The sequence below is a fragment of the Cotesia typhae genome, unplaced genomic scaffold (genome assembly GCF_013202065.1).
Source record: "Cotesia typhae breed Kobodo isofemale line unplaced genomic scaffold, CoteBio_Ctyphae contig_50, whole genome shotgun sequence".
Taxonomy (NCBI): domain Eukaryota; kingdom Metazoa; phylum Arthropoda; class Insecta; order Hymenoptera; family Braconidae; genus Cotesia; species Cotesia typhae.
Genome location: NW_027423758.1, coordinates 1,452,774 through 1,477,678, shown reverse-complemented (window position 1 = coordinate 1,477,678; position 24,905 = coordinate 1,452,774). Strand labels below are relative to the sequence as shown.

Genomic DNA, 24,905 nt, shown 5'->3' with positions numbered 1-24,905 from the left:
GATTTGAAAGAATAGTTTTTAAGTATTCTTCACGAGCATGATTCAACTCAGCTTTTAAGTTTTTTCTCTTAATTCTAAAAAGAGCAAGCAGATTTAGGTCCTGAGTTCTCCTGGCTTTTTATAAATTTTATCACGTTCTTTGCACTTCACTTTTAATTCTTTTGTAAACCAGGGATTACTATGACGGACTATCTTCTTAGTGATTTCGGGTGCAAACAAATCCAGAGAAGATAGAACACCAGCTTTGAAGAAAATCAGCAACTCATTTGGATCCGTATTCTCTAGAACAGCATTATCAATTTTTAAAGTGTTCATCAAAGTTCTTGAAAGAGCTTGATGATCACAATTCTTTAGGTTTCTAAAGGTAATTTTCTTTGATGCTGGTTTTGAACAATTTAATTTATATTTACAAAATAAATAGTCATGGCCATCAATGAACGGAGAATCGGATTTAGCAAAAGAAACTAATTTACTATCACTGTCAAGCAGGATGACATCTAACCAAGAATCATAGTTATTTTTATGAAAAGTAGCTCCGTAAGGTACGCAGAACAGTGACGATTCAAGAATAAAATCTTTCAGGTGCCTTGCAGTGTAACTATCATCCAACAAATTACAATTTAAATCACCAGCTATGATTATATTGTTGAAATTTGGAGCGAATCTTGAAAAAATGTCAAAGAATTCGTTGAGAAATAGCCCTTTCGGTCTTCTGTAAATGCAGGATAATAAGAGATGAGATCCAGAGGATAAGGTGACATCGGCTATTAAATATTCTGGTTGATTTAAATAATCAGAAGTTGAAATTTGTAAAACCTTGACTATTAAGGACTCACGGACAAGACAGGCCACTCCACCTCCCTGGATGTAACAGCCAGTATCTGCATGTTTTAGGGTTCGATCTCTTCGAACAATATTGTAGCCATTCAGTGAAAAAATACTGTTATCATGAAAGGGTTTTAACCACGTTTCAACAAGGATAATAATGTCTGGTTGAGTATCATTAATCAAATTTAAGAATTGAGCAGTATGGCCAACAAGGCTATTTATATTTAGACTAAGTACATTTAGTGATAAAGATATATTTTTAGTTGAGCTATTAGTTGAATCAGTTGACTGTTAATCTAGTTTGGTGAGATCAGCTTCACAATTTATCATAAGTCTTACCGAATCTTCATTCTTTTTGCAAAGACTTGCCCATATCTAGCCCAAACAAACTTAAACCTCTTGACTTTGGCTTGTTCCTTAGTTTTTAGTAGCAATCTATGCGTTTCAGGAGACAAAAATTCGTTAACATAAACAGATCCCTGAAAAGCCATATCGACTCGAGTAGGAAAAACCTCTTTAACTAAGCGATTACCTGTTTTTCGTTTCTTATCAATAATGAAATTTCGCACTGGAGTCGACATCATAGAGACAATATAAGAGTGTAATAAAGGCTTATTTTGATTTCGTAGCTGCTTATTTTTGATTTCAACTTTACGGGAACTTAAGACACTATTAAGTAGATTTGGTAACTCTAGATTCTTAAAAACCGCAGCTGTAATGTCATCTGGTGTTAAATCCTTCGCCACTGCATCAGGAATACCTGAAATAACTAATTCCGTGGTATTACTTGACGTCTGTGAAGAGGTAGATGGAACAGGAGCTGACTTCTCAAGGGTACATAGTCTTTTATGGACAGAATCCATATCAGCTTTTCTAGTTTTAGTTAAATTTTTAAGGTCTGAACTAATTTGAGAAATGGACTCGGCATTTGTTTTAACATTAACTGCTAAATCTGCTAAATTAACCGCAGCAGCTTTTTGCGAGTCTTGAACTTCACATAATCTCGTATTTAAATCCTCAAGTTTTTGGTTACTTAAGAGTTCTGTGTGACAAAGTTTCTCCATTAAAAGTGTCAGTTTTTCATCAACCGATTTTTCGGACCAATTTAAGGGTAAGTTTGACATTGTCGGTGAGATGATAGATGGTAGAAAAACTGAATTATCACTTGGAGATAATGGAGAAGCTGGTGTTATCGGAGACTTTAAGGACGAGATTGATCCACGAGCTTTGAATGTGCGTTCAAGAGGAGAAGAGCTTGCTGACTTGAAGCTAGAAACTGAGGAGGCGTTGGAGCTAGTAGATTTTAGCGACACTGGTCTCTTTAATTTTGTATCGAGATTTTCTAGAAGATGGTTTAGTTGATTTCTGCAGCAATCTGATTTTTGCCTGTTTTTATATACTCGCGCGCACAACCTGGATGAAAGTGTTGCTCACAAGTGTTACAATTTACTGACGATCTAACAGGTCGCTTGCATTTAGCACATATATCAGACACCAATAGCATAACCAGAAGTTTAAAAGAGAAATATCCGTGAAATGACCAGACAATTCAACATCAAGTTACAGTTTGCTGGTTATAAACAAGGTAAAATAACTAATCACGATAGTGTCACTCATTCCTTCCCAGCACACACAGTCTAGAAAAGTCCAATTTATTTAATACACTTGATAGGTAAATATTCAGTCAGGAAAATTGTAAGTAGTAATTTACCACACAATTTACCATTCAGAGAAGTTGCAAATAGCAACTTACAAGGTAATTTACCAATCTTGAAAATTGTAAGTAGTAATTTACCAAACAATTTACGACTCGGAACAATTTCAGGCAGCAACTTACAAGGTAAATTTCCAATCAGAAAAATTGTGTGTAGCAGTCCACAAAGTAATTTACCAAGCAATTTACCATTCAGAGTAATTTTCACCAATATAATCCCTTGTATTATACACTTAATGTCCTATACCAGATTTGAAGCCAGAACAAATTGACATCCAGAATTTGATAAAAGTCAAGTCAACTTAGCCTCAGTAATCATAATGATGTCCCACAAAAAAAAACAAATTAGTGTTGACATCAATTTATGCCATCTACAGTCCACAAAACCACAAAAACACTGGGAAATCCAACCCTTTTAACACAGAAAGTTATGAAATAAGTCCTTAATTGTTAACAGGTTCAATTTATGAGAATTTTATAGTTCAGTTTGCAGATGTTTAAGTTATTTTATGATATATTAAACTGATATTTAAGTTATTTTGAACTGGTAAACTTCAAGTGGAGGTTGACATCAATTGATGCTAATTTGGCTAACAGCCCACTGCACACAAAAACCACTATCAAGTTAACCTCTTCAATGTTGAAAAATAAATATACAATTATTATGTGATCCACAAAAGGCAATTTAATACAATTTATATGTCAGTTTGTAGATCGCAATTTGTTGCTTGCAATAAATATGGAACAAAAAATGCCCGGGGGCAATTTACAGCAGAAAAATGTTTTAAAGACAGAGCGAAAAATTTGACGTGTTTATGTACTTACAGAGAGAGAGAGAGAGAGAGAGAGAGAGAGAGAGAGAGAGAGAGAGAGAGAGGAAAAAATAAGAAGCCAAGCATCAGGCTCTTTAAACTGCTTCCAATGGAGTTTATGCGCGGCTTGTAAAAGCACACTCGTATTTTATTCCGCGATCATAAGGAGGATAACGACCTTAGCTAGAGCAAAAAATAAAATATGCCCTCAACGGAAGAAACGTTAAAGTGAAGCTGAAATATGTCTTTTGTTCCTTTGAAAAAACCCATTTGTCAGCCTAGGCGCGGACTTTCAGCGCTTTATTATGCTTTTCATTTACAAATAATCGCTTGGCAATTACCGCGGTCAAACCTTTTCTTTGAAATTTTCGATCCAAGACTCTTAAAGGGTGGGAATGTCTTTAGAGGGTTGCTGTTATTAATTTCATACCATTGAAGGGACATTATCAACAAATAAAGTGATACAAAAGACAGATCCTTTGACTGAAGGATTTGTCGGAAATAATAGACGGATAATTTTGTTTAAACAAATGAAATTCTGAGAACTATTAATCGCTCGGAGACTCGGATCTTGGAAAATTAGCAAGGGAAATAATGAATAGAAGGAACCTCAGCTAAAGTTTGTTCAGAGAAATCGGTGCAGTATCGCTACAAGGTGCCGCGGTATTATAATACTAAGAGTCAGACTCAGACTAAGACTCAGTTTGGCTCTCAGGAGCCGGGAGTGTGTAGGCACGGATAATTAAATATTATAATGACGGTGAATCGTGATTGAATCTGGCTCCTCCGGCGTTTTCTGTAAAATCACTTGCGCTCACTCAGCCTCGCTTTGAATAATAATTGAGCGTCTTACCAAGTTTCTAACTTCAATTACACACACATCCTACCATTTAATTTTATTCTCATTATTCTATTCAATAATGCTGTACATACATTGTTAATTAAGCCGGATCGAAGTTATCAGCTGGTGACTCTCGAGCAGTTTGCTCCGTCAAACTCTCCTTGAGATTTGGTCTTGAAGGCTCGCTAAAAATAGACCACAAGGAAGACTCTTCATACTGTCGATAGCGGCAATAAACAAGGAAAATAAAGCTCGAGGTATATTGAAGATTAGCATGAGACACGCGGCTTAGCATGTTGGCTGGATCTACTCCAGAAGAGGTTGCATTAACTTCTCGAGGCTTTATTGGAGTCCAGGCTTATTACCCACTGGCCTGACGACCACCAGCTACTCAGTTACTCTTAAACTCTCGGTACATAATAATACAACGAGCATTTCAGTGTAGCGGGAAATGAGACCCGAGCAGAAGAGAGAGAGAGAGAGAGAAACAATTTCAGTCTGTTTTCTTCCTCTTCATTTCCCTGTATACTCGTGTTCGATCTAATGCATTCTTGTGATAAAGTTTATTGCTGTGCTACTCCGCTGCGTACGTCAAGGCTAGATCTATCATTTACCCGTAGTAGTTTGGTGCTCGTAAATTCAGCAACCCTCCTTCCCTTTCCCTTTCTGGTCTGACTTAAAATGTGAGTGTGAGGTTTGGTGAGACTCGAGCTAGGATACGGATGCAATATGAGCTCACCACTCAGCACTGCCAGCAACGTGAGAGCTTTTGTACACCCACTTGGTACACACATTTAAAACTCACTTCTCAACCTATTTACACTCTTACTCAACAATCCTCTGGTTTATTATTTTACTGCTAGTCTGGATTTACACATCTGACATCTAACTTGTTCTTCATTGTAATAATCATCCTAAACTTTTGCTAATTTAATTATCTTCATCTTTATCTTCATTAAATTAATTATTAAAAATTATTTTTATACTTCACTTTAAATATTAGCTGATTTTTGGCGACTGCTGGAGCTCCATCAATCTATCTCTCCTGACATCTGACAGCTAAAACTGTTGGTCCTTTCCCACCCACTCGCTCTTGATAAAACGTTTAATAAAGCTCCGTTGTTTTCGAGTTATCGAAAGCTTGGATTAAATTAATTTAATCCTAATTTTGCGTGGGAGTAAAAAATATATTTTTGTTAAAAATGTCGGGAGTGAAAAATAGCTCAGCAGTGTGAGTCGGGCAGCGGGCCAGGCTGTTAAAAAAATAATAATCCAGGGGAATGAGATGCAAATCAATGCCAGGAGATAGAGGCACGCCGGTGATCGACCCGAGAAATAAGTAAAAGGGCTACGGAAAATCGGAATGGTGGAGCTGGGGGGTACTTTTAGAATATAGAGTTGGTAGTAAGGTGCGACTGCATTATACCCTCTATCGCCGGTTTATGCAGCCATAAATAGCTTTTATACGCTCGGTAAAGTATTCCTGAAGCACGCTCGAGCTCCTGCTCCTTCTCCTCCTACTTATTCTTATTCTACTACAACTCATCCTGCTTTTCCTTATTCTTATTCTCTCTCCCTGGCTTCCCGCCTGTGCGCTATCTATTTTATTGCGCCCTCTCTCTTGCTCCCCCTTTGCGCTGCCCGAGGAACTGAACGGGACTCCAAGTTATTCGCTATCACCCACGTCATTCTTACTCAACTGTTTCAACACCGGCACCACCATAAGCTCCCACTCCGCTCGAGATTTTTCAATACGATCACCTCCGAGTTCTTAGTTCTTTATCACTTCTTCAAAACATCTTTATTTATTTTTAGTAGATTTTATAGAAATCTATCGCATTTATTTTCATGACGGAATTTTTGGAAAATTTTTACTCAGCTCGTCAAGCTAGTTCAACAAATATCATTATTTATCTAAATAATTTTAAATGAAAAAAAAAAAAATTTAACTTTTTTCTTAAAGCTTATTACATTTTTTTTTTTTTAATAAATTGGTTTAGGAATGACAGAAATTTAGCGCGACTTTGATCGAACAGGTCACAAAGTCGAAATCAAAATTACCCTAATCAGCTTAATTCCCGCTATAGAGACTATAATTAAACTCGGATAATTAAAATTAAAATTTACACTCGCGACTTTTAATTATTTTGTGTTTCAAAAAAGAAATTAATTAAATTTCGATCCTTGCTGTGATAATTTAAAACATCCCCGTTTTAAATTTATGTAAATATTACACGCGGAAATATATCCTCGGGTATTTAGCGCTGGGGCATGTGATATCAAATATAAATATTAATATTAATATTTGATTGCGGGAAAAAAAAAAAAAAAAAAAAAAAATCTCACAAATTCGCGAACTCATACCCAGCGTGATATTGAGTCGCGAGTCTTCAGCTTGGTTCGCTGGTCTTGTTGTTTTCGACTCGAGATTCCACTTTCCACATCCCTTCTCATTTTCTGCGGAGAACCCTCTGGCGACTCTCGTTTCCACTATTGTGTAAGTTTGAAATAAAAAAATTTACCAGTGTGAATTACGAGCCCGTTATTTCTGAAAACAATGAGAACTAAACTTTTTTTTTTCCTTTAGTTTGTAATTTTTAATAATGTATGAGATTATTTACCTTTAGAGTAACTTGTCTTTCTATTTCAAAGGATTACGCTCTGTATTATTGAGATTTCTTTTTTTAGAGAGGTTAGATCTAGGTGGATATTGAGTTACGGTAGCTTCTTACTGCTGTTTCAGCTCGAGTTGACCGTGAATTATCGTCCAGTTGCTATCTCAGAGGTTAATCTCTGAGATTTATAGCTGGAGCTGTGAATAAAGTGTAATTATAGACTTTTTCTTTGGTTTTAAAACTTTTGATAAAAAATACTGAATTCTGAATCAAATATTGGAGATATCAAAAAATTTATAAGGACTTTATCGACAGATAACTCAATTTTCTACAAAAAATGTATCTTGTATTTTTTCGTATTTTTGATATTTAACCCAGAAATTATGAAATTAAAATTGTATCATCCTGAAAAATGTTAAACTGGTGGAAAATAGTGTTTGACCTGAAATGAAAATCGAACTTCAATAGAAAACACTCTTTAGAGAAGCAATCGAGTCTAATATAGCAAATCTGTTGGAAATGAAATAGGCAATAAAGAACTAGGGAGGAAAAATACAACAAGAAACGGAAGGTACGTCACGGTTGGGTCATCACCGAACAAAGGCCTTGAAGTGACTCCGGATTCACGTAATTTAAAAACCCAGCCCATGGAAATGGCCGTGAAATCCATCCTGTCGAAAGGGAGTTAGTAACCTCTTGGTCGTCGGGTGATGTGATATAAATAAAGGATCGTTATAGTTAATGCGAAAAGATAAAACGGTTCCTAATAGATGAAGATGAAGATGAGAAAATGCCCGGATAGGAGAAATAAGGAGATAATTTTCACTCTAGATTTCGTTCGGCAGTGATCCACGACGTCTCGTAATTCTATCCTCGCTTTACGTTTTACTCGGCGATATCTTCTCGCATTTCTCCCCCTGCCTTTATTATACCAGTCTCTTTTCGCTTGCTCTTTGTCTAGCTTGTTGAAAGTTCCTCCGGATGGAGTCGAGCAAGAACTAGTAGAACCAAGTTCCGAGAGTAGACTGCCTCTTCTCTTGCCTCTGGTCATAATCAACAGGGATGATATTGCGTTTGTGTCTATACCAGTTGTTTAAATTGAGACCGAGAATAAGGGACCCAATGAGTTTTCTCCCGGAAAATAACAAACTACACTTCTTTTTTTACCTCCAAATAAAAAGGATTTATTAATTGCTAGTTTTACTATCATTTTATTCTTCAATTCTTTACCAAATCGATATCTCTAATCATTTGACCATAATTCACACTTAAAAATTTAATATAATTATTTATGGAGCCAGAATTTTTTAAAACAAATTTATAGAGTATAAAATTTCTGATATAAAAATCCAATAAACTACCAGATATATATCTATCGAAGCAGATGAATGAAACAGAATTTTATAGTTGCAATTAATGAGGGTAGGGAGAAGATTGAATCAAAGTATCCTTAGTGGTGTCAGTGTTACCAATCTAATCGTATCCGTTTCATTTATCTCAGAAAGGACTATCCCCTCGAAGCTTGAGGGTGAAGACCTGAGAAATAAGGGTGTCTCTCATGAGCAGAAGAAAACTTGGAGACCTAGCATACACTCACCGTAGGTGTAGCAACCCTTGTTGTTAAGTCTGGTGTCTAGTCCTCAGAACAGAGCCCAGAAAAGAGAAGAGAGCCCACTCGTAGTTGCTTTAATCTCGAGTCATCGAGAAAGCTGACAATGACGAATACGAGGGCTGAGACAATGCCTCGACAATCAAAGGGAGGATATATGGCTCCTGGAGTGGCAATTGTCACCGGCCTTTGACTCGAGATTAAATAGGCTACCGGATATCTTTCAATTTGCCGATTCACGCACGTGCCCAATCGGAGTTACATTCTGAGAGGTGTCGGATTTCTTCATTTCGACCGTTGTCAGCTGGAATGTTTCGAGTATTTGGAGCTATTGGCTCTGGATCAGTCCCAATAATGCAACTTGGTGTCTTGGGGGGTAAATATTTGTCTTGTATGATATAACGCTGGCTATCATTCATCGCAAGCAAATATTTATGGTCACTAAATTATCTGAGGCAACAGTGACCAAAAGCGAGGTAACTATAATTAAATTTCACACTTTTGTGTTGATAAAAAATTATTTTATTACATTAAAATTTTAATCTTAAATCAAAATAATTTTTTTATCGATATTTAAAGCTTTGGATGGACTTAAATAAAAAAATGTTTATTGAATCTAAAATGAAAAACCAATGATGAAATAGTCTGTAAAATAATCAACCATTAAAATAGAATAGTTAGAATAAAATGTGTCTGAAGTTTTGAGAGAGTTCGGGTAATAAAAATCTGGTCCATAAAAGTTTAAATCTAGTGGAAGAGAAGGAAAAAATAATTTGGCTTAATGCCGCGACAGGCAATTTAAAATTTTCTCCAGACTTAATAATAATGACAATTAGACGGTGCCTAGCTGAGAAGCTCCTATAAAGGAGCAAATAAATAATCAACAAATGGACAATTAACTTGTTTTACTTTTAGTGCTGTGTACAACAAAAATTTAATCTATATCGAGTTTTCTCTTCAACTCTAGTTCTGTTTGTCTTTTTAGATTTTTTAAAGGATATAAAAGTGTAGAAACACAAACACATGAGAATGAGGATGAGAAAATCGCGGTGGGTGCTCTGGCGAGAATCCAAATCAATTTAAAAGTTCCCATCGTTCGAGGCTCTGCCAGTCGATCGAGGCAACGCGTTACGAATACGTAAGTCATTATCGTGACGGTCTCGTCTATCCGAAGCTAGTCACTGGTACACCCTTATGAACCTCCTCACCCTTCACCCTTCCTCTGACTGCTTATACACAAAGCTACCGAGCAGTGTGCACTGTAATGACAACCGTGCCCGTGCCAGCTAGAGATGAGAGACACGGAAGAAATGGTAATTAAACTCAGACTTTATAATTTAACTGTTGGGAAAACGCGATCGAAAAATTTATCAATATTCATACTCCACATTTATCCAACTACGTGCATCACTTATTCTTTCTCCCCCCTTATCTCTCTCCCGTCAACTGTTAACTTTTAATTCCTTTTTTTTTAAACTTTTCTACCCTCATCATTCTGCACCATACCTGATACTTTTTTTTTAAAACTTTCTCTTTTTTACTAAAAAAATTTTTTTAACACACAAAATTGAATTTTTTTGATCGGAAATTAAATTTCCTACAATTTTTGACTCTTATAAAATTCTTCTAAACTCAATAATTCTGAAGATATAGCTTGTTTTGGAAATTTGAGCGCCAGTGATGCCTCTAGCATGCAAATAAAGCACGATTGATAAATTATAAAAATCAATTGATTGCAATAATTTTAACAAATTATAGGAAGTTAATAAAAAATTATAATAAAAATAGTTGGCAGCCATAACTATTTCTCGTAGCTTATACCAGGGAGTAAATAAAATAATTTAACGTGGAATAATTTTTTTAACACGACAAAGTGTGTTGAATAAATAAAAAAAACTAGTATTGAACGTTTGAATGGGCAATATTTCAATTTTGCCATGTTTCGTTCCCGTATAAATATTTTTATTATCATTATTATTATTGTTTTTTTTTTTTATTTTTTTATTTTTTATTTTTTTCCGCATAGAGTAGGTTGGACGTGAAGGTAGATGGAAAGGGGGCTGAGGCGGGGGAGAACAGAGAGGGTTAGACGAGCGGGACATAAAGCTCGTTTGTGTAGTACATTGTCCGGTAGACTGTGTGTCCGATATCGGTGCAACCAACGATAGCCTGGACGTCGAGATGCCGTTTAAGCGACAACGAGGCCGTCGGGGGTTGCTGTGCCGGCGGTTACGTTTACTCCCTTTATCCTCTCTCTCCCAGACATATATATGCACCCAGAGTATCCTCTATCCTCTCTCTATTTGTACATAACTTGATTCTCTGTTGTTTCGAACCGGCCACCGCAGAAAATATTGGCATGTGTGTGAGAATTAATTGCGTCTGCTTGAATTTCGGTTATCGATACTCTGCCGAATGTGAACAATTTAATTGAACATTATTGCTAAAGACTACCCATATATATATATATATATATATATATATATATATATATATATATATATATATATATATATCTATGTTTCGATGGATAAATAAATCTTTGTACACTCACCCGAGGTATAGATTATTGCGGTTAAAATTAGGCCACGAGACTCCAAAGGCATGGCAGCAGTAAGCCCATTTTTGGGTCGACTTTAATGCTCAGTCGTCAATGGGAAAAAATTTATTTTAATAATATATTTGGTTCAAAAATTTTTCAATAAAATTTCAATATTTAACTAAAAAATTGCATTTAAAAATTATCCAAAATACTTAATTTAGATTCTCAACAGTCCTCACATTGTTTAAGATTTACCGGTCTCTTAAAAGCAATGCCATAAAATTAGAGTAATAAAAAGAATGTTGAACCCGCATCTGCAGTAATGTCCAAAGCTGGCTCTTTCCCGTCCCTCTATCTTACCAATTACGTAGGATCAGACTAAATTTTCCGAGGACGGCATCGATATCCGTAACTGCTCGGTTTTATCGCGCAATCTTGGAGTTTCCAGTGCATTGAGAACTATCTCGGAGATCTGGATCTCACCTGACCCTGGACCTACAAGCCGTTCTCTTATCATCCTCCGGATAATCGCGGTACGGGTTACGGATCACCCTACGATGCACAATCCCGGATAAGGGATCATGCATGGTGCTCTCGCACCCCCCTTACGCTATAGCAAGCTCCGTTAGCTAATAAGATTGCAGCATCGCACTCCGAAGTCCGAAAATTCCTTGTTTGGCTGCCCCTGAAGCGACCGCCAACATTCGAGACAAAGGGGGCTGGTTAACGATAATGGTGGGGGATTCCGGGAATCGGATTAAGAAATCGAGGTGGATGTTGCATTTTTGATGGTCCTGGCGCCACTGTGCCACCGGCGAACCAGAAAAATAATAAGAACAGTGAGCGTGAGTAGTCTTTCTTCCATTAAATTTTTTGCTCTGTAATCGTCCGGGGTTTTCTATTGGATTGAATTATTAAATTCAATTTTTCGAGTTGCTACTAGCAAGAGATTTGAATTATTAAGCCGGCAAGGCTGCCTCAGCTATCCACACTATCAGATACCGAGGTCTTTTCGCTCCCACCCGTTCATTTATCATATTATATCCTCACTTTAAGTAATTCTTCTGCATTTTTTGCCCAGTTGACGATTTAATTCCAAAAATTTAGCATCAAAAAATTTGATGGGAAATTTAGTCCTTCCTGCTGTTGTTGGAAGTATCAGAAAAAATTGATATTTAAATTACTGGCTAGCAATAATGCTCGTATCTTGATACTTGTGGTTACTTGACCTCCATTAACCCTTTAACAGATGAATTTGATGTGTATCAATGACGTCAGAGTTTATTTAATCCTATCAACGTACAGTTGGATAACCAGCCGTAGACTTGCAGATTGCTGACTAAATTCATGATAATAATAATAACAATAAGAATGGAATATAATGGTAGAGAAGCTCAAGCTTAAGAAGGGAGCACTCAAGTGTGCTTGTCGATGCAGACATTTTTTTCCAAGTGGATAAAGACACTTAAACCCCCGAGAATTCGGCCCGAGGCGTCGTTCAGTGTCGAGAAATTCCGAGGAATAAATGTCCCATCTGCATCTGCAATACATAAATAAAATCCGCGGAACGTCAATCTCCTATTTTTAAAACCGCAATACACTTTGACATGAATCCGCTATTTTCAGTAAAACTCTGTGGATAGGTCAATTGTCAATCGTAATTCTGTTTTCGACACCGGGTATATTTATACCTTTTATTTATTTTAGAGATACTTATAGTCTAAAGATTAATGTTTGAATATAAAGTTTTGTGACCACTGGGAGCCAGGATCTGTCGGCCGTAAAACTTACAAAGTTTCACTCACTGAAAAGAATAAATAAAACTGTCCGCTTAAGGAGTTTAAATATGCAATAGAATTAAGCCTGATAAACTTTGTTACTCTCGTTGCTAATAACTTTTAGTCATTTGTTTTTAAATTTTACGGGAAAAATAAAAAAGGTATTTAAGTTTCTAATTAGTCGGTTAAAAATTTTTTTATGTCGAATTTTTAAATATCAATTAGAGTTTAACGATAAGATTGACATCAATACTTTTAATAGAAAATTTTATTTTCTATATAAATGATTTCTTATAATTTTTCTGTATCTTTAATATTTAAACTTGAAAATTAACGTTCCTATCAGAATATTATTGTTTATTAGAATAGCTCAAATAGAGTAATTTTTTTTTTTTGTTTTTTCGAGATTAATTGGTGCGTATTTGAGTGTCAAGTAAATAGTTTTAGTCGAAAATAATAAATCATGGTCGGGTGAAAGCCAGCCAGAGAGATAGAAGGTAATTAATAGGAGATTTGTAGGATAAATAGTTTGCGTTAGCGACATAAATACTTGACAAAGATCCACGGGCATTGATAATTAATAAAAGGCGATGATTAAACGGTGACCTCGGATATAAAATAGCGGAGAACGGACTTAGTTATATCTTCCTAGAGCGGAGGTAGAGACAGACAGCACAGAGTCCAAGAGTGAGATCTGATGTCACATGTAATGCGTTGTTAAAATGATATGATGAAAATGCATAAGCTCAAGATAATCTAACGGGGCTAATGGACCAGATTGCACCAACGACGTGCCAAATTTTTCTCGGGCAAATACGTCCCAAACACGACCGAAATAAATGTAATCACCATTCTTAATCCACTGATCCTCATTCTCTATTTATACTACTTCGAAATATTGCCAGATTATTTTATTCGGCAGGTTGATAAAATGAACGCCTGGCTAAAGGATATTATAAATATGGAATTATTCTGTCAGTTTATCGTGTTGAACGTCGGGGTGATCGAAGACTCGAGGGTCTTTGGCCTTGAATAGTATTATTCGGCGGTTGAGAACCGCGAGCTGCCGTGTGTTATAGATAGCAAACCTCGACTCACATTGCACAAGTGAGACTGACATGCTCGGGGTTAAGACCAAGCTTTAGTATCAGGTTTATCTTAAGGTTCACCAGAATAGTTTTGATGATGGTTAATTCGCTCTTTTGATCCTTTTCCCTTTCTGATCATCATTTCAAAAGTATGACCAGAACTAATGTATCCTGATATAAAAATAAACTACACTGACTTGTATTGAAACATGGAATTTTTGACAAGCACCAAAATCAATAGCACTAAAATCGCCTGGAGGATGTGACAAATGAAGTTTGGAAGCGGTCGATTAGCCATTTATGGAGGCTCTTTCATATGTGTAACCAGTGACCGGAAATTGGTTTGATAGAGGGCTTTCTCTATCCTGTAAGATGTGTACCAAGTCCCGAGGGCTTCATATCGGCTGTTGGTTGTTGGCTGACGTTGACGGCTGTCATACGAGCAATAATCACTCATTTCAGTAAACCTCTTACCCTGAAAACAGAGACGTTACCAAGTGATTTTGTATCGCCGATCAAGACTCTTGGTCATTTGGTTGTCATCTTTGAGGGATCGATCGAAGAAAGAGCCGAGAACGTTTTGACCATAAAAGTACCGAGAGGAACGAAGTCACCCAGTCTGGAGTCTTCAGTCCAGTTCGGCTGTTTCACGGTCGATTAGACAGAAAGGGTTCGTAGATTGGTTGCCGTTGGGAATCGGTCAGATTCTCCGAGGTTTTCTCTGGAATCCCGGACAAAGACGCTCAAAGTTTTAGTTGGTAGAACAAAGGAACAAAAGTTGTTAAGAATAGATAAAATACCGAGCGGCGAATAGGAACGAGTTGGGGGTTTAAAGGGGAGGAATATATGAAAGTTAAGTTGAAGAGGAAACGAAATCTAAAAAGCTCTCGATGAGTTTATACAGGGCAGAAAAAGCATCGACGGAGATAAAAGACAGGCTGACGGGGTGGTTGGCTTAGCTGTCGGTATTATCGTATGAGAATCTCTCATCGGATCCAATAGTTCGAGCGCGCGGATGTGGAATAAACCTCATCAGGGATTCAGTCCGCAATCCGCATTCGATGAATTAAAGATGTCGCTATAGTAACAAGAATGGATCCGCTGCACTACTAGAGTTCGCTCCTGATTTGTTACAGTCATCACGATTTGGAGTTTGATGCCCGTCAAAGTCTCCAAAATGGGACCTGAATTTTCCCATGGATTTCAAAATCATCCGATACTTTCTAATGTCGATTTTATTTGATAGGATTGCGCTTAAACTCCAGTACATGAAGTTAATTTAAATCTTCAGTAAAAAGTTCTCGAGCTGAGACAGAACTCCCCCCCTTTGCGTGCCAGTCTATTTCGGTCCACAAAACAGCGAGCATTAAAAAAGGAGCAGAATAACCAAACTGAGACGTGGCATTTTCTTTAACTAGTAACCCGTTCTCTCATTCTATATTCTCTCTTCCTCTTGGCATACGTAAATAGAATCCGCTTAAATAACCATGGAAAATTTTACACTCGAAATGATTAATTTTCCGCTATAAATACCTCCTAAAAATTCACCCGGCGTTTGCCGAATAAAACTAAATAAATAAATAAGTGTATGGATATTTTTTATGAAAAGCTCTGCTGACTAAGCCGAAATGTCACGTAAGCAGTCCACCTGTACTAAGTAAATGACGATGTCTCGAAGCCTACCTGGACACTCGCCAGACGCCCCCGTCAACCCTCGTATCGCAACTATTATGTGTACATAGCTCACATTGCTTTAGATTCAGCTACCACTCAAACTGAAAGAAGAGAGAGGTTAGGAGATCCGCGATAGTCCACAGTACATACCTCATAGTACATAGTCCATACTCGATGCATACGAACCCCAAACGTCGCCCCTCCACTCAGTACATGGGTGCCCGCAATGCAGCTATGGCCCACCATCCTAATGATGGCAACCACGCAGGTACGAATAGAATAACCTCTGCTACTACAACAACAACAACAACTACTACTACTACTACTACTACTACTACTACTACTACTACTACTACTACTACTACTACATTGCTAACTACAACTTAGTGTCGTCTATAAACTCCAGCGCAAGTCATTCCCAACTTGGATTTAACACCCTCTGATCCTCTATACTTTTATTCTGATGCATACATTATGATTGTTCATGCACATGCTTTTGCTTTCCTCAAAGGTTGATGGAAGTTCGCTGTCAAAATTCAACACTTTTCCCCATAGATTTAATCTATTTCAATACGAGCCGTAATTCTGGCTAAATATTGAAAATACGGAAAAATGATGAGTTATTTAAAAATGTCTAAAAAATAGAATTAGTGATATAAAATAAACATGATCCTTAATTCGTGTATTGTCTCGGTGCCAATCGCCAGAGTGCAATTGATAGTAGTAATTCAAATAGTCGGATTGCCTGGGTCCCTTAGTATTCGCATCTCTGGGCAATACTTTAACCCCTTGGCAAAAAAATTTATTATTCTCATTTCCTTAATTGTACGACACGGTCACGACTTATTTTCAGTCTAATAATTTCCACGTCGCTTGCATGCACTGACGCTTCCACGAGTGTGTTGTCGTCCCTTAAAGAGTCCTGGGGGATGGTTGGTGGGTGGTACGGGTGGATGGCTGTTGTTGGACCGATGCCCTGGCTGGATCTGTTGAACTGATAGTCCAGTGAATTTTTTTCGACACCGAGCTTGCTTCCGGGAGCGTGGGAATTTAACCAAGCTAAAATTACCACCCACACTTCCAGTTACACTTTTACACACATGTAAATGCACACGGTTGTTAAAGCTCGACCACCCTCGACGCTTTATAAATTACCACCGAGAGTAATTATTTTATTAGCGTGGACGAGTGACGCGACACGCGAGATACTGCATACCCGACATCTATGTACCCGGCATCAACATAAACACATTAATGCTGATATTGCTATTCCTATTCCCCGACCACCCTCCACTCCCCACCCCCACTACCACCTATAAACATATAAATACAAGTACTCTATCAGGGTATCCTAAGATTCACGCGATAACCTCGATCGCGTTACACGGTGTCCTGACTCATGTCCACGCATCGAAAAAGAACTCCACGTCAGTTCTAATAAAATTCGATTTTAGATAGCATACTACATGATAATAAACCACCGAGAATTTTATCTACATATTAATTTAAATAATAATTACTTCTACCGGTAGAAAAATTTTCTGATCACTCTGATATGTCCATGTATGACTCTATCAAATTATTTAATATTTATTGTTTTTTTTTTTTATACTATATATTATTAAGCGAATAAAAAAAATTTTGTCTCTAGGATAGTTATATAGCTTACATCAAGACCTTTCATTTAAGTACTTATATCATTAAAATATATCAAAATGGTCAGTTGTTAAAAAAGTACAGTACAATTTAACGAAAGACATTACTGATTTTTTTTACAATAAATTCACGAAAACTCCTAAATCAGAGAGCGATAAAACCCTTTTGCGGAGTTTTTAGGTCCAAGCCAAAAAAGATACCGTAAGGACTTAATTTTTGTAGAGAATTAAAGTCAAGTTGACTAACTACCGAGCAGATAGAGCTTAGTATGTACTGATATGTGTAGTTTATTGAAGCCGAAGAATATTGCAGCCTCCCCTGGTCCTTCAGCCCTCCCTGATGGTGGATGGGCGAGTAACTGCCGAGTATTACGAGCTCCTGGATAAAGCGGCATATAATTAGATAGGGTGCAAGATATATTTGGAGCGCAGCCATATTGGCTGAGGGCCAGCCGAGACTGCACCCCAGGTCTGCCTAAGAGGGCGGACTATTAACCGTCCGTACATAGTAGACGTGCGATTTTCCTCTTCTCCAGCAGAAATGAAGAGCAGGGACGGGGAATCACCTTCGGGCCAGGATTTGGCTCCTTATAGAGCATTACAGGGTTAAGCTAGATTGGTAACACTGTGTTATGTGTCAACTTCCTCGGCGTTATTTTATAAATGATTTCTCCGGAGCTCAGGTACGAATATTACCAACAAATTACCCTGGTTCTGGCGTGCCAAAAAACGTACGTCCAACTGACAAGAAGATCCGAGCCTTTTTAAGTGACGAGTTCGCGTGACCGAGAAATCAAAGTTTTAATTTAGTTTTAGTATTGTTACAAACTATCGGGAATTATTTAATAAGGTGGATGTGTTAGGGCAGGGATGGGGGTCACTATTTTTTTAAAATTGGCACGTAAATGTCTAATGAATTAAGTGAGAAAAAACTGAGTAGGAAAAATGAAGGAAGGTTGGATGGAATTAAGAAAATTGGGGAAGATTAGAGGGCTCGGAACGTCATCAGAAGCTCCTCGAACACGTTTTCACGAGCGACGGCAGCGCACAAATTAATAAACGACTTAACTAACGACTTTCGAGTTTGATTTCATAATAAATCTTAAATCACGGGGATCCTTTCCCTGGTTTAGCTTTTAATTTATAGGACTGTTGATGCTGAGCCTTAAATGCTGATAATTAATCATAGGGTTCGTTTGGTTTCTAGGCTTCGGTATTGATCGAAAATTGTTGAGCTTACGAGTGAAAAAATTTAATTATACTCCTGGTTTAGCTCGTTAGTTTTCATTTTTAAATTAAAAAAAAAAGGTGTGATATTAGAAAATTTTTACGAACAAGTTTCTTTTAAATTTTTTGTATCTTCAAGCCTTTACCCAGAAATAATATATAGATGTCTATGTCTGACCTGATATGATTCAATATAAAAACTGATTTCATCAGAAGATATTAAAAACTTTAGTGATAGTGGTACAAGAAGAGGACAGGAATTTGTTCGTAAAATATTGAAGATCGAAGTACTCTTTTGTGAAATATTTAAAACTGGAGAGGTTGATGTAAAATATATTTGACGATATAAAAATATTTGAAAGCCTGTTAGGTCTCATGCTCGAGTGGGAAAACCTATAAGGGGTCTGGAGATTGCCCAGCGAAGCAAATTCGAGGTTACTTTAGACCTGATTTCCTAGTTGGTAAAGTTCCTTCCTTGCTTCCTTCCCGTTGTCATCGGAACATATTGGCGATGATGCAGTCGCCGAATAAGAACGACCTGAGAAAACTACCAAGAGAAAGAGAACGAGAACGAGAAAAAGAAAAAGAAAGAGAGGAAGCAGATAAGAGTATAAAGTAAAGATGGAGACGGTGAGTTTCATTCAAATGAGATCTCGCCAGATAACAAAAAAGGTAAAAAGCTACCCTCGGAGGGTTGGGAGTGCTCGAGTGAGTGTTTTTCTATTCAGACGAGGGCTCGCATAAAGTTATATATACATTTCCTTATTCCGTGGATCTGCCGAGAGAATGGAACGTGCCGGAGCCGAGAGGAGGGCTCTATACTCCATACGAGCGTTCATTGAAACGAATGGCCCAGTCTGTCCTCCTCTTGGGCGCCAGAGCCCTCGAGCACGTCTTCTTACCTTCTGCCTTTTTCACCCCCTTCCTCCCTCAGAGCTATCTCACGGATCTGCCAAGATTACTTATAGCTCCTCCTCGCAACGCACCCAAACCTTAAGTATTATTTGAATAAACGGTGAGTTACCGCTTTCGGGTCCTCGATCGAACCGTTTCCGATATTAATAGCTTCGAGCATTCCTCAAATAAATACCGATGTCAATTCTCCAATTGCTTCTTATTCGACCGCCAGTTTTGCTATTTCTATTGCAGAAAAGGATTTAGGTCTTTCGAGAAAATTTTTCACCCAAATCTTTTATCAAATACGTTCATAAATATTTTTAATTTCTGGGTAAAGGATTCAAGATACGAAAAATTTATAAGATATTTTTTTTTTAGAAAATTTAATTTTCTATCAAAGTTGTTCTTATAATTTTTTTGATATATCTCATATTTATAACAATAGTTAAATTTTTTAAAAAAATTAGTAAAAAACTATATCAGTTGACAGTAAATTAATAGTAAATAAAGAAGAGTATTGTTGTATTAACAATGTAGCTTTAGAGGTAAAAATTTTTATTGGAAGGGGGTCTATTGTAAAAATATTCCATACAAAATTATATAAAACCGGTATTATAAATTTTTTTATGAATAGTGATACGAGAATAAATTTAAAAAATACATAAAGTATTATATAGAGTAACGATGAGTACAAAGTCTCCATAAATTTAATATTCATACCCACATGTATGCGCTTCACGAAAATAGAGTTAGCCGTAGTGAAAAAGATCAATTGTGTCCGCATATCTGTTGTCGTAAAGTGCATAAACGATGTCATATTATATTTCATTTTTATGGTTTTCAGAGAGCCTGAGGGAGTATTTCACCAAGTATGGAGACATCACAGAGGTTATGGTGATGAAGGATCCAACCACACGCCGATCAAGGTAACCTTTTAATCTAAAGATCCATCACTATTTTTATTAAAAAAAAAAAAAATAAAACAAAGCTGGGAGTAATAATAAACAGTACAAAACCAATCCGATCGATTGTCACATCTGCAATTCTATTAAACTTAGATTATTTTTCATCTACAATAACAATATATGATAGTACTTGATCGACATATTGCTAATAATAAATTCAATCGAATAATTAATTACCTACCATCGTATTACACGCTGAAGATTATTACATTACAATCTGGTTATTATTTACGATCCATTTTCAAATAAACCGATCCATTAGCTTTTGAATAAATTATTTTTAATTACCGCGTAGTCGTGTTATCAAATTATTTATTTTATTTAAATATTTTACGGATTTAATTCTATCCTTTAGACTTTTTTTTCACTTATATTGAGTAAAATATGATTACTATTAATGACTAATGATAATATCAGAGTAAATGAGACCCGATATGAGCTTTTAAAAATATATCAAACCACATAAAAAAATATCTCGACAGTAAAATTTAATCTCTCTTGATGCATAAACAATTGAAAGGTAACCTAGCCCGTAAATTTGACCATTGACACAGTACAGCACTAAAACCAAAAAAAAAAAAAAAAAAAAAAATTTACGAGCCATACTGCTCGAGTAGGAAAAAAATTAAGTTTAAACAGTATCGGCGTAGTTTGATAACGGGCGTAAAATGTTTTTATTGGTGTCGGTTCAAACGAGGTTGTATTCTCGATTAAACGAATTCAACGGCTCGTAAAGGCGACACTCGGATCTGGCAACTGGGAACTGGGAACTGGGAACCGGGAACTGGGCTCAACTGTAACAGGCTATCATATTAACGAGGGGAATGAGGGAATAAGCAAAGAGAACAAGGATTGCGATGGAGCAAGTGAGGGCGATTGCTCGGAACGAGTATTGCGATCCCAACAAACGTCAGTTGACGAATTTTTAAATTTTAAAACGCGCTGTAACTATTTCCGTTAATTTTACTTGTGATTCTGCGTACAGATGTCCTACCGTTGGAATGCTTCTATATACACAAAAATGTATGTATATATGTACATCTGTCTGTACACGCCGATTGCCGAGGTGGCAAAAGTTTCCACGCGGGTTCACTGATGCAGGATATGTTAGTCTATATGATTTGTACCTCACTTCCTCTTCATCTCTTTCGCTCTCCGGTGGCGTACGCTCCCGAATAAATTCCCGAATAAATTCAGCTGACGAGCAAATAAATGTATAGGAAAAAATAATCCGCGAGAGTTATACAACCGAGTTTGTCCAACGATTATACTAATATTTGTTATTTATATTTTACTCCATTTCTCATCTGTTTTTACTTCGCGCCTCTAAATTAAATTTTGTTTGAACACTGACTCCAAAAATTTATTGCTTTTTGAATTTTTTTACAATCTTGGCAAAAAAAAAAAAATATCAATTCTATACATAAACAAAGAAAAGCACAAGTTGTAGGTACCGAGGAGAGGAAGCAGTAGCAGAAATATTGAGTATGTTAGCAGTTAGTAACTAAAGTGTGCATGCTAACACTGTCCATCGCAATCAGCATTCTAGGATTCGCAAACTAGTTGAGCTCTGGGTTGTTCCATGTTCGCTGTTCAGCAACAACATCCACATCGAGAAGTAGAGACTCGAGTGGAGTTCGTGACGCGAACATCGGGTAGATTGCTGACCCGCGCATTAAGTTCTGAAAGCCTCGGCTTACAGAAACTCTTAAACTTCAATTCGTTCCGTCTCACGAGCATCAGCATTACATTGTTACCGGTAGGTTTGCTAATTAAACGTCTGTTCGATTCGCGATCCTAAATCCTCCCCCGCCCTTTAGAAGCGCAGAAGCTAGCAACCTACCAACCAGTCGATTAGTTGCCGTTTAATTTCCATTACTCGTTTTGTTAATTTTCAAAACAACCTTGACACACACACATCCTTCTCTTCTGCACTCTTCTGCACTAATTTGTTCCGCGTGTCAATCAAGACAAATTGCATCAGTGCTTTGGGATTATCTCGCAACAAGAGTTAAGCAACATACAACACACAACTACGATAAAAAATAATTCATTCTCATCAGTTAATTGCCGTTTTTAATTATTTTTAATGCCTGCAAGGACAAAGGACAGTTCTAACAACAACATACAGAGTTATTGTATTACACTGTTGGGTTTTTAACCGGATCTTTGACCCTGAACACGCGATATCCTTAAAAGGGTCTCTCGCTTTTCAAAATATTGTTGTCAAAGTCACCCTAAACTTGCTGGTTGTTTGAAATACTCTTTGACATTATTTATCCTTTTAAATTGGACTAATCTTCACTTCAGAGCGATAATTATGTCAGTTTTAACGATTTATGTGATACTAAAACTTTGAACTTGAAAATCTAGGTTAAATATTGAAAATAGAAAAAAATTATAAGAGATCTTTTTTATAAAGCATATAATTTCCTATTAAAAGTATTTTTATTATTTTTTCGTTATCTCTCACCGCTTGTAGCTAAAATTTAAATTGTTAAAATTAATTTAATCAATTCAAAGTATTAAGATAAATAATGAAAACTAAAAGCATATATTTAGAATTAATTAAACAGTGAAAATAATAATATAAGACAGATATTTACAAGGACTTAGTATGCATAGGGATGATAAGTAAGGATAGAGGGTGGCTTATTTCCGGACTGACCCTTGGGGTAGGTTGGAAAGTCTCTTGTTGGCTGACGCTGACGTGTGTGTGGATGTGCCGTCCGATAGCGAGTTAAAATAGCAGAAGAGGAAGAAATCAGACAAAGGTGGTCATGTGTGAGGAAAGAGAGAGGGAAAAGGGGTTAGTGAGTAATTTATAAAGAGTCCCAAGATTTAGCTTATTCCAACAGAGAGGGTAGCAATTAAAAAGTAATAATTGTATAAATAAATAAAAATACCGTCCATTGAATGAGATATAATTTTAGTGCGTGTTTGCATTATAAAGCGTAGCACGTACCTAGGGGTTGAAAGAAGAAAGAGGGGAAGAGTGCGATACAATTCACGGCTTAAACGGTTTAACTCGCGGACGCGTGGCGTTGGTTAATCGAAGAATAAATAAGGGGTTGTAACATTTACCTCTTTCCCTTTCTCTCGTTCCTTCCACCTACCTGCTACCTTCGGAGATAGCGTTTCCATACTCTTTTTTCTGCATAAAGTATATTGCGCCACACTCTTGTATTCGTGAGACGGATTAATGCGAGGACACCTGCTGTGCCCTGAAGGAATTAACGCGGGAATCGCGTGACCGAGCAGTCAGTTTACAAAGGGGCTAGGTAGAGGGAAAAAGAGAAAGGGTTGCTTCCGTGATTTCCGGTTTCGTATCAACCAACTTCTTCTTTTTTATAAAAAAATTCCGCGACGCCATTAGATAGTAATTAGCTAATGCTAACTGAAGTTTTTTTGTTAATTTTACAAAATCATCTTCTTTTACTTTAAATCAAAATTCATGGTTAAATATTGGAGATACGGAAAAAATAAAATTAACATTTTTTATAGAGAATGAAATTTTCTATCGATAATATTCTTATCATTTTTTCGATATCTCTGACCGTTTTCTTGATTGGATCATCCAAGTTAAATTACCATTAAAGGAAGTAATTAAATGAATATCTTGAAAAAGTAAATCCTTGAACTAAAAGAAGATGTAATTTGTGGAATCCGTAAGTTCCAGCTGAAAATAAAGTTAATTAGATATTTAATTAGTATATTAGTAGAGGCGAAATAAAATATTAGAATCTCAGGTTCGAAATCGGAGGAAATAAAAATAAAGATAGCTTTTCACGAGTCATGACAGCGGGAAAATTAAACCGCGGAGGCTTCTGCCAGAAATTAGGATAGTTTGTTCATTAGAGTTATTTTCCGATTGCGTCATCAGCCACAATTGAAGCCATCAGCCCGTACCAAACTAATGGGACTGGAAAAAGAGTCATAGCTCTCGAAAGATGCAAGAGGCAAGAAGTAAAGAGTCTGCAAAGTCTGGCCCGCGATCCGGAGGGTGGGTAACAAGAAGAAACTACCGTTTTTGGGATATTTGTCTTGATAACTTTCCCGAGGAAATGAGACGTCGATGAGGAAGGAGGACGAGATGGAGCCCACACCACTCCAGATGAGGATTCGGCCGCCTTTAATGAGGAATCATGAGATAGCAATCTGCTCCTGACCCAAATAATCACTTTTTAAATGAGAAAAATTCCAATTCCTTCAGAGGTTCCGCGTCTTTATTATAAATTATGATAACCGATAATGGAAAATGAGTTTCTTTATTCGCCTTATTGTTTGTTATACTCTATTATGCAAATAAGCTAAATTCATCAAGTTTGACTTATTTTTTATCTCTAATATTCAACCCAGAAATGACAAATGTTTTATTTTTGGTAAATTTAAAAAAGTTGATGAAATTAATTAAAAGAATAGGAAACGAAACAAATGAAGAATAAAAAAGAGTATATTGATCGAGAGCGACTGAGAATGATGCGTGCGAATGGCACGGTCATTAACTTTATATTACCAACAACATAAAGGAATGGTAGGTCAGGGACGAGAACCAGCTTTATAACCCGTAATTTGAGCTCTCCATTGGGGGTTTTATTTTAAAATTCAGTTAAATCGCGCTTCCCTAATTCTCCGATCGCGTGTCAACGCCTTTATTGTT

General features: G+C 36.7%; 1 protein-coding gene across 5 annotated transcripts in view; it reads left to right on the top strand.

Annotated features, from left to right (window-relative positions):
• Rbp6 (RNA-binding protein 6) overlaps positions 1-24,905 on the top strand; it is a 271,526-nt gene that overhangs the window by 100,850 nt on the left and 145,771 nt on the right. For all 5 annotated transcript variants that reach the window (XM_074249673.1, XM_074249671.1, XM_074249672.1 and 2 more), the window contains exon 3: positions 20,125-20,206. In XM_074249673.1, coding sequence (XP_074105774.1) covers positions 20,172-20,206 — 35 coding nt within the window. In that variant the 5' untranslated portion in view covers positions 20,125-20,171. The remainder of the gene's footprint in view (positions 1-20,124; positions 20,207-24,905) is intronic.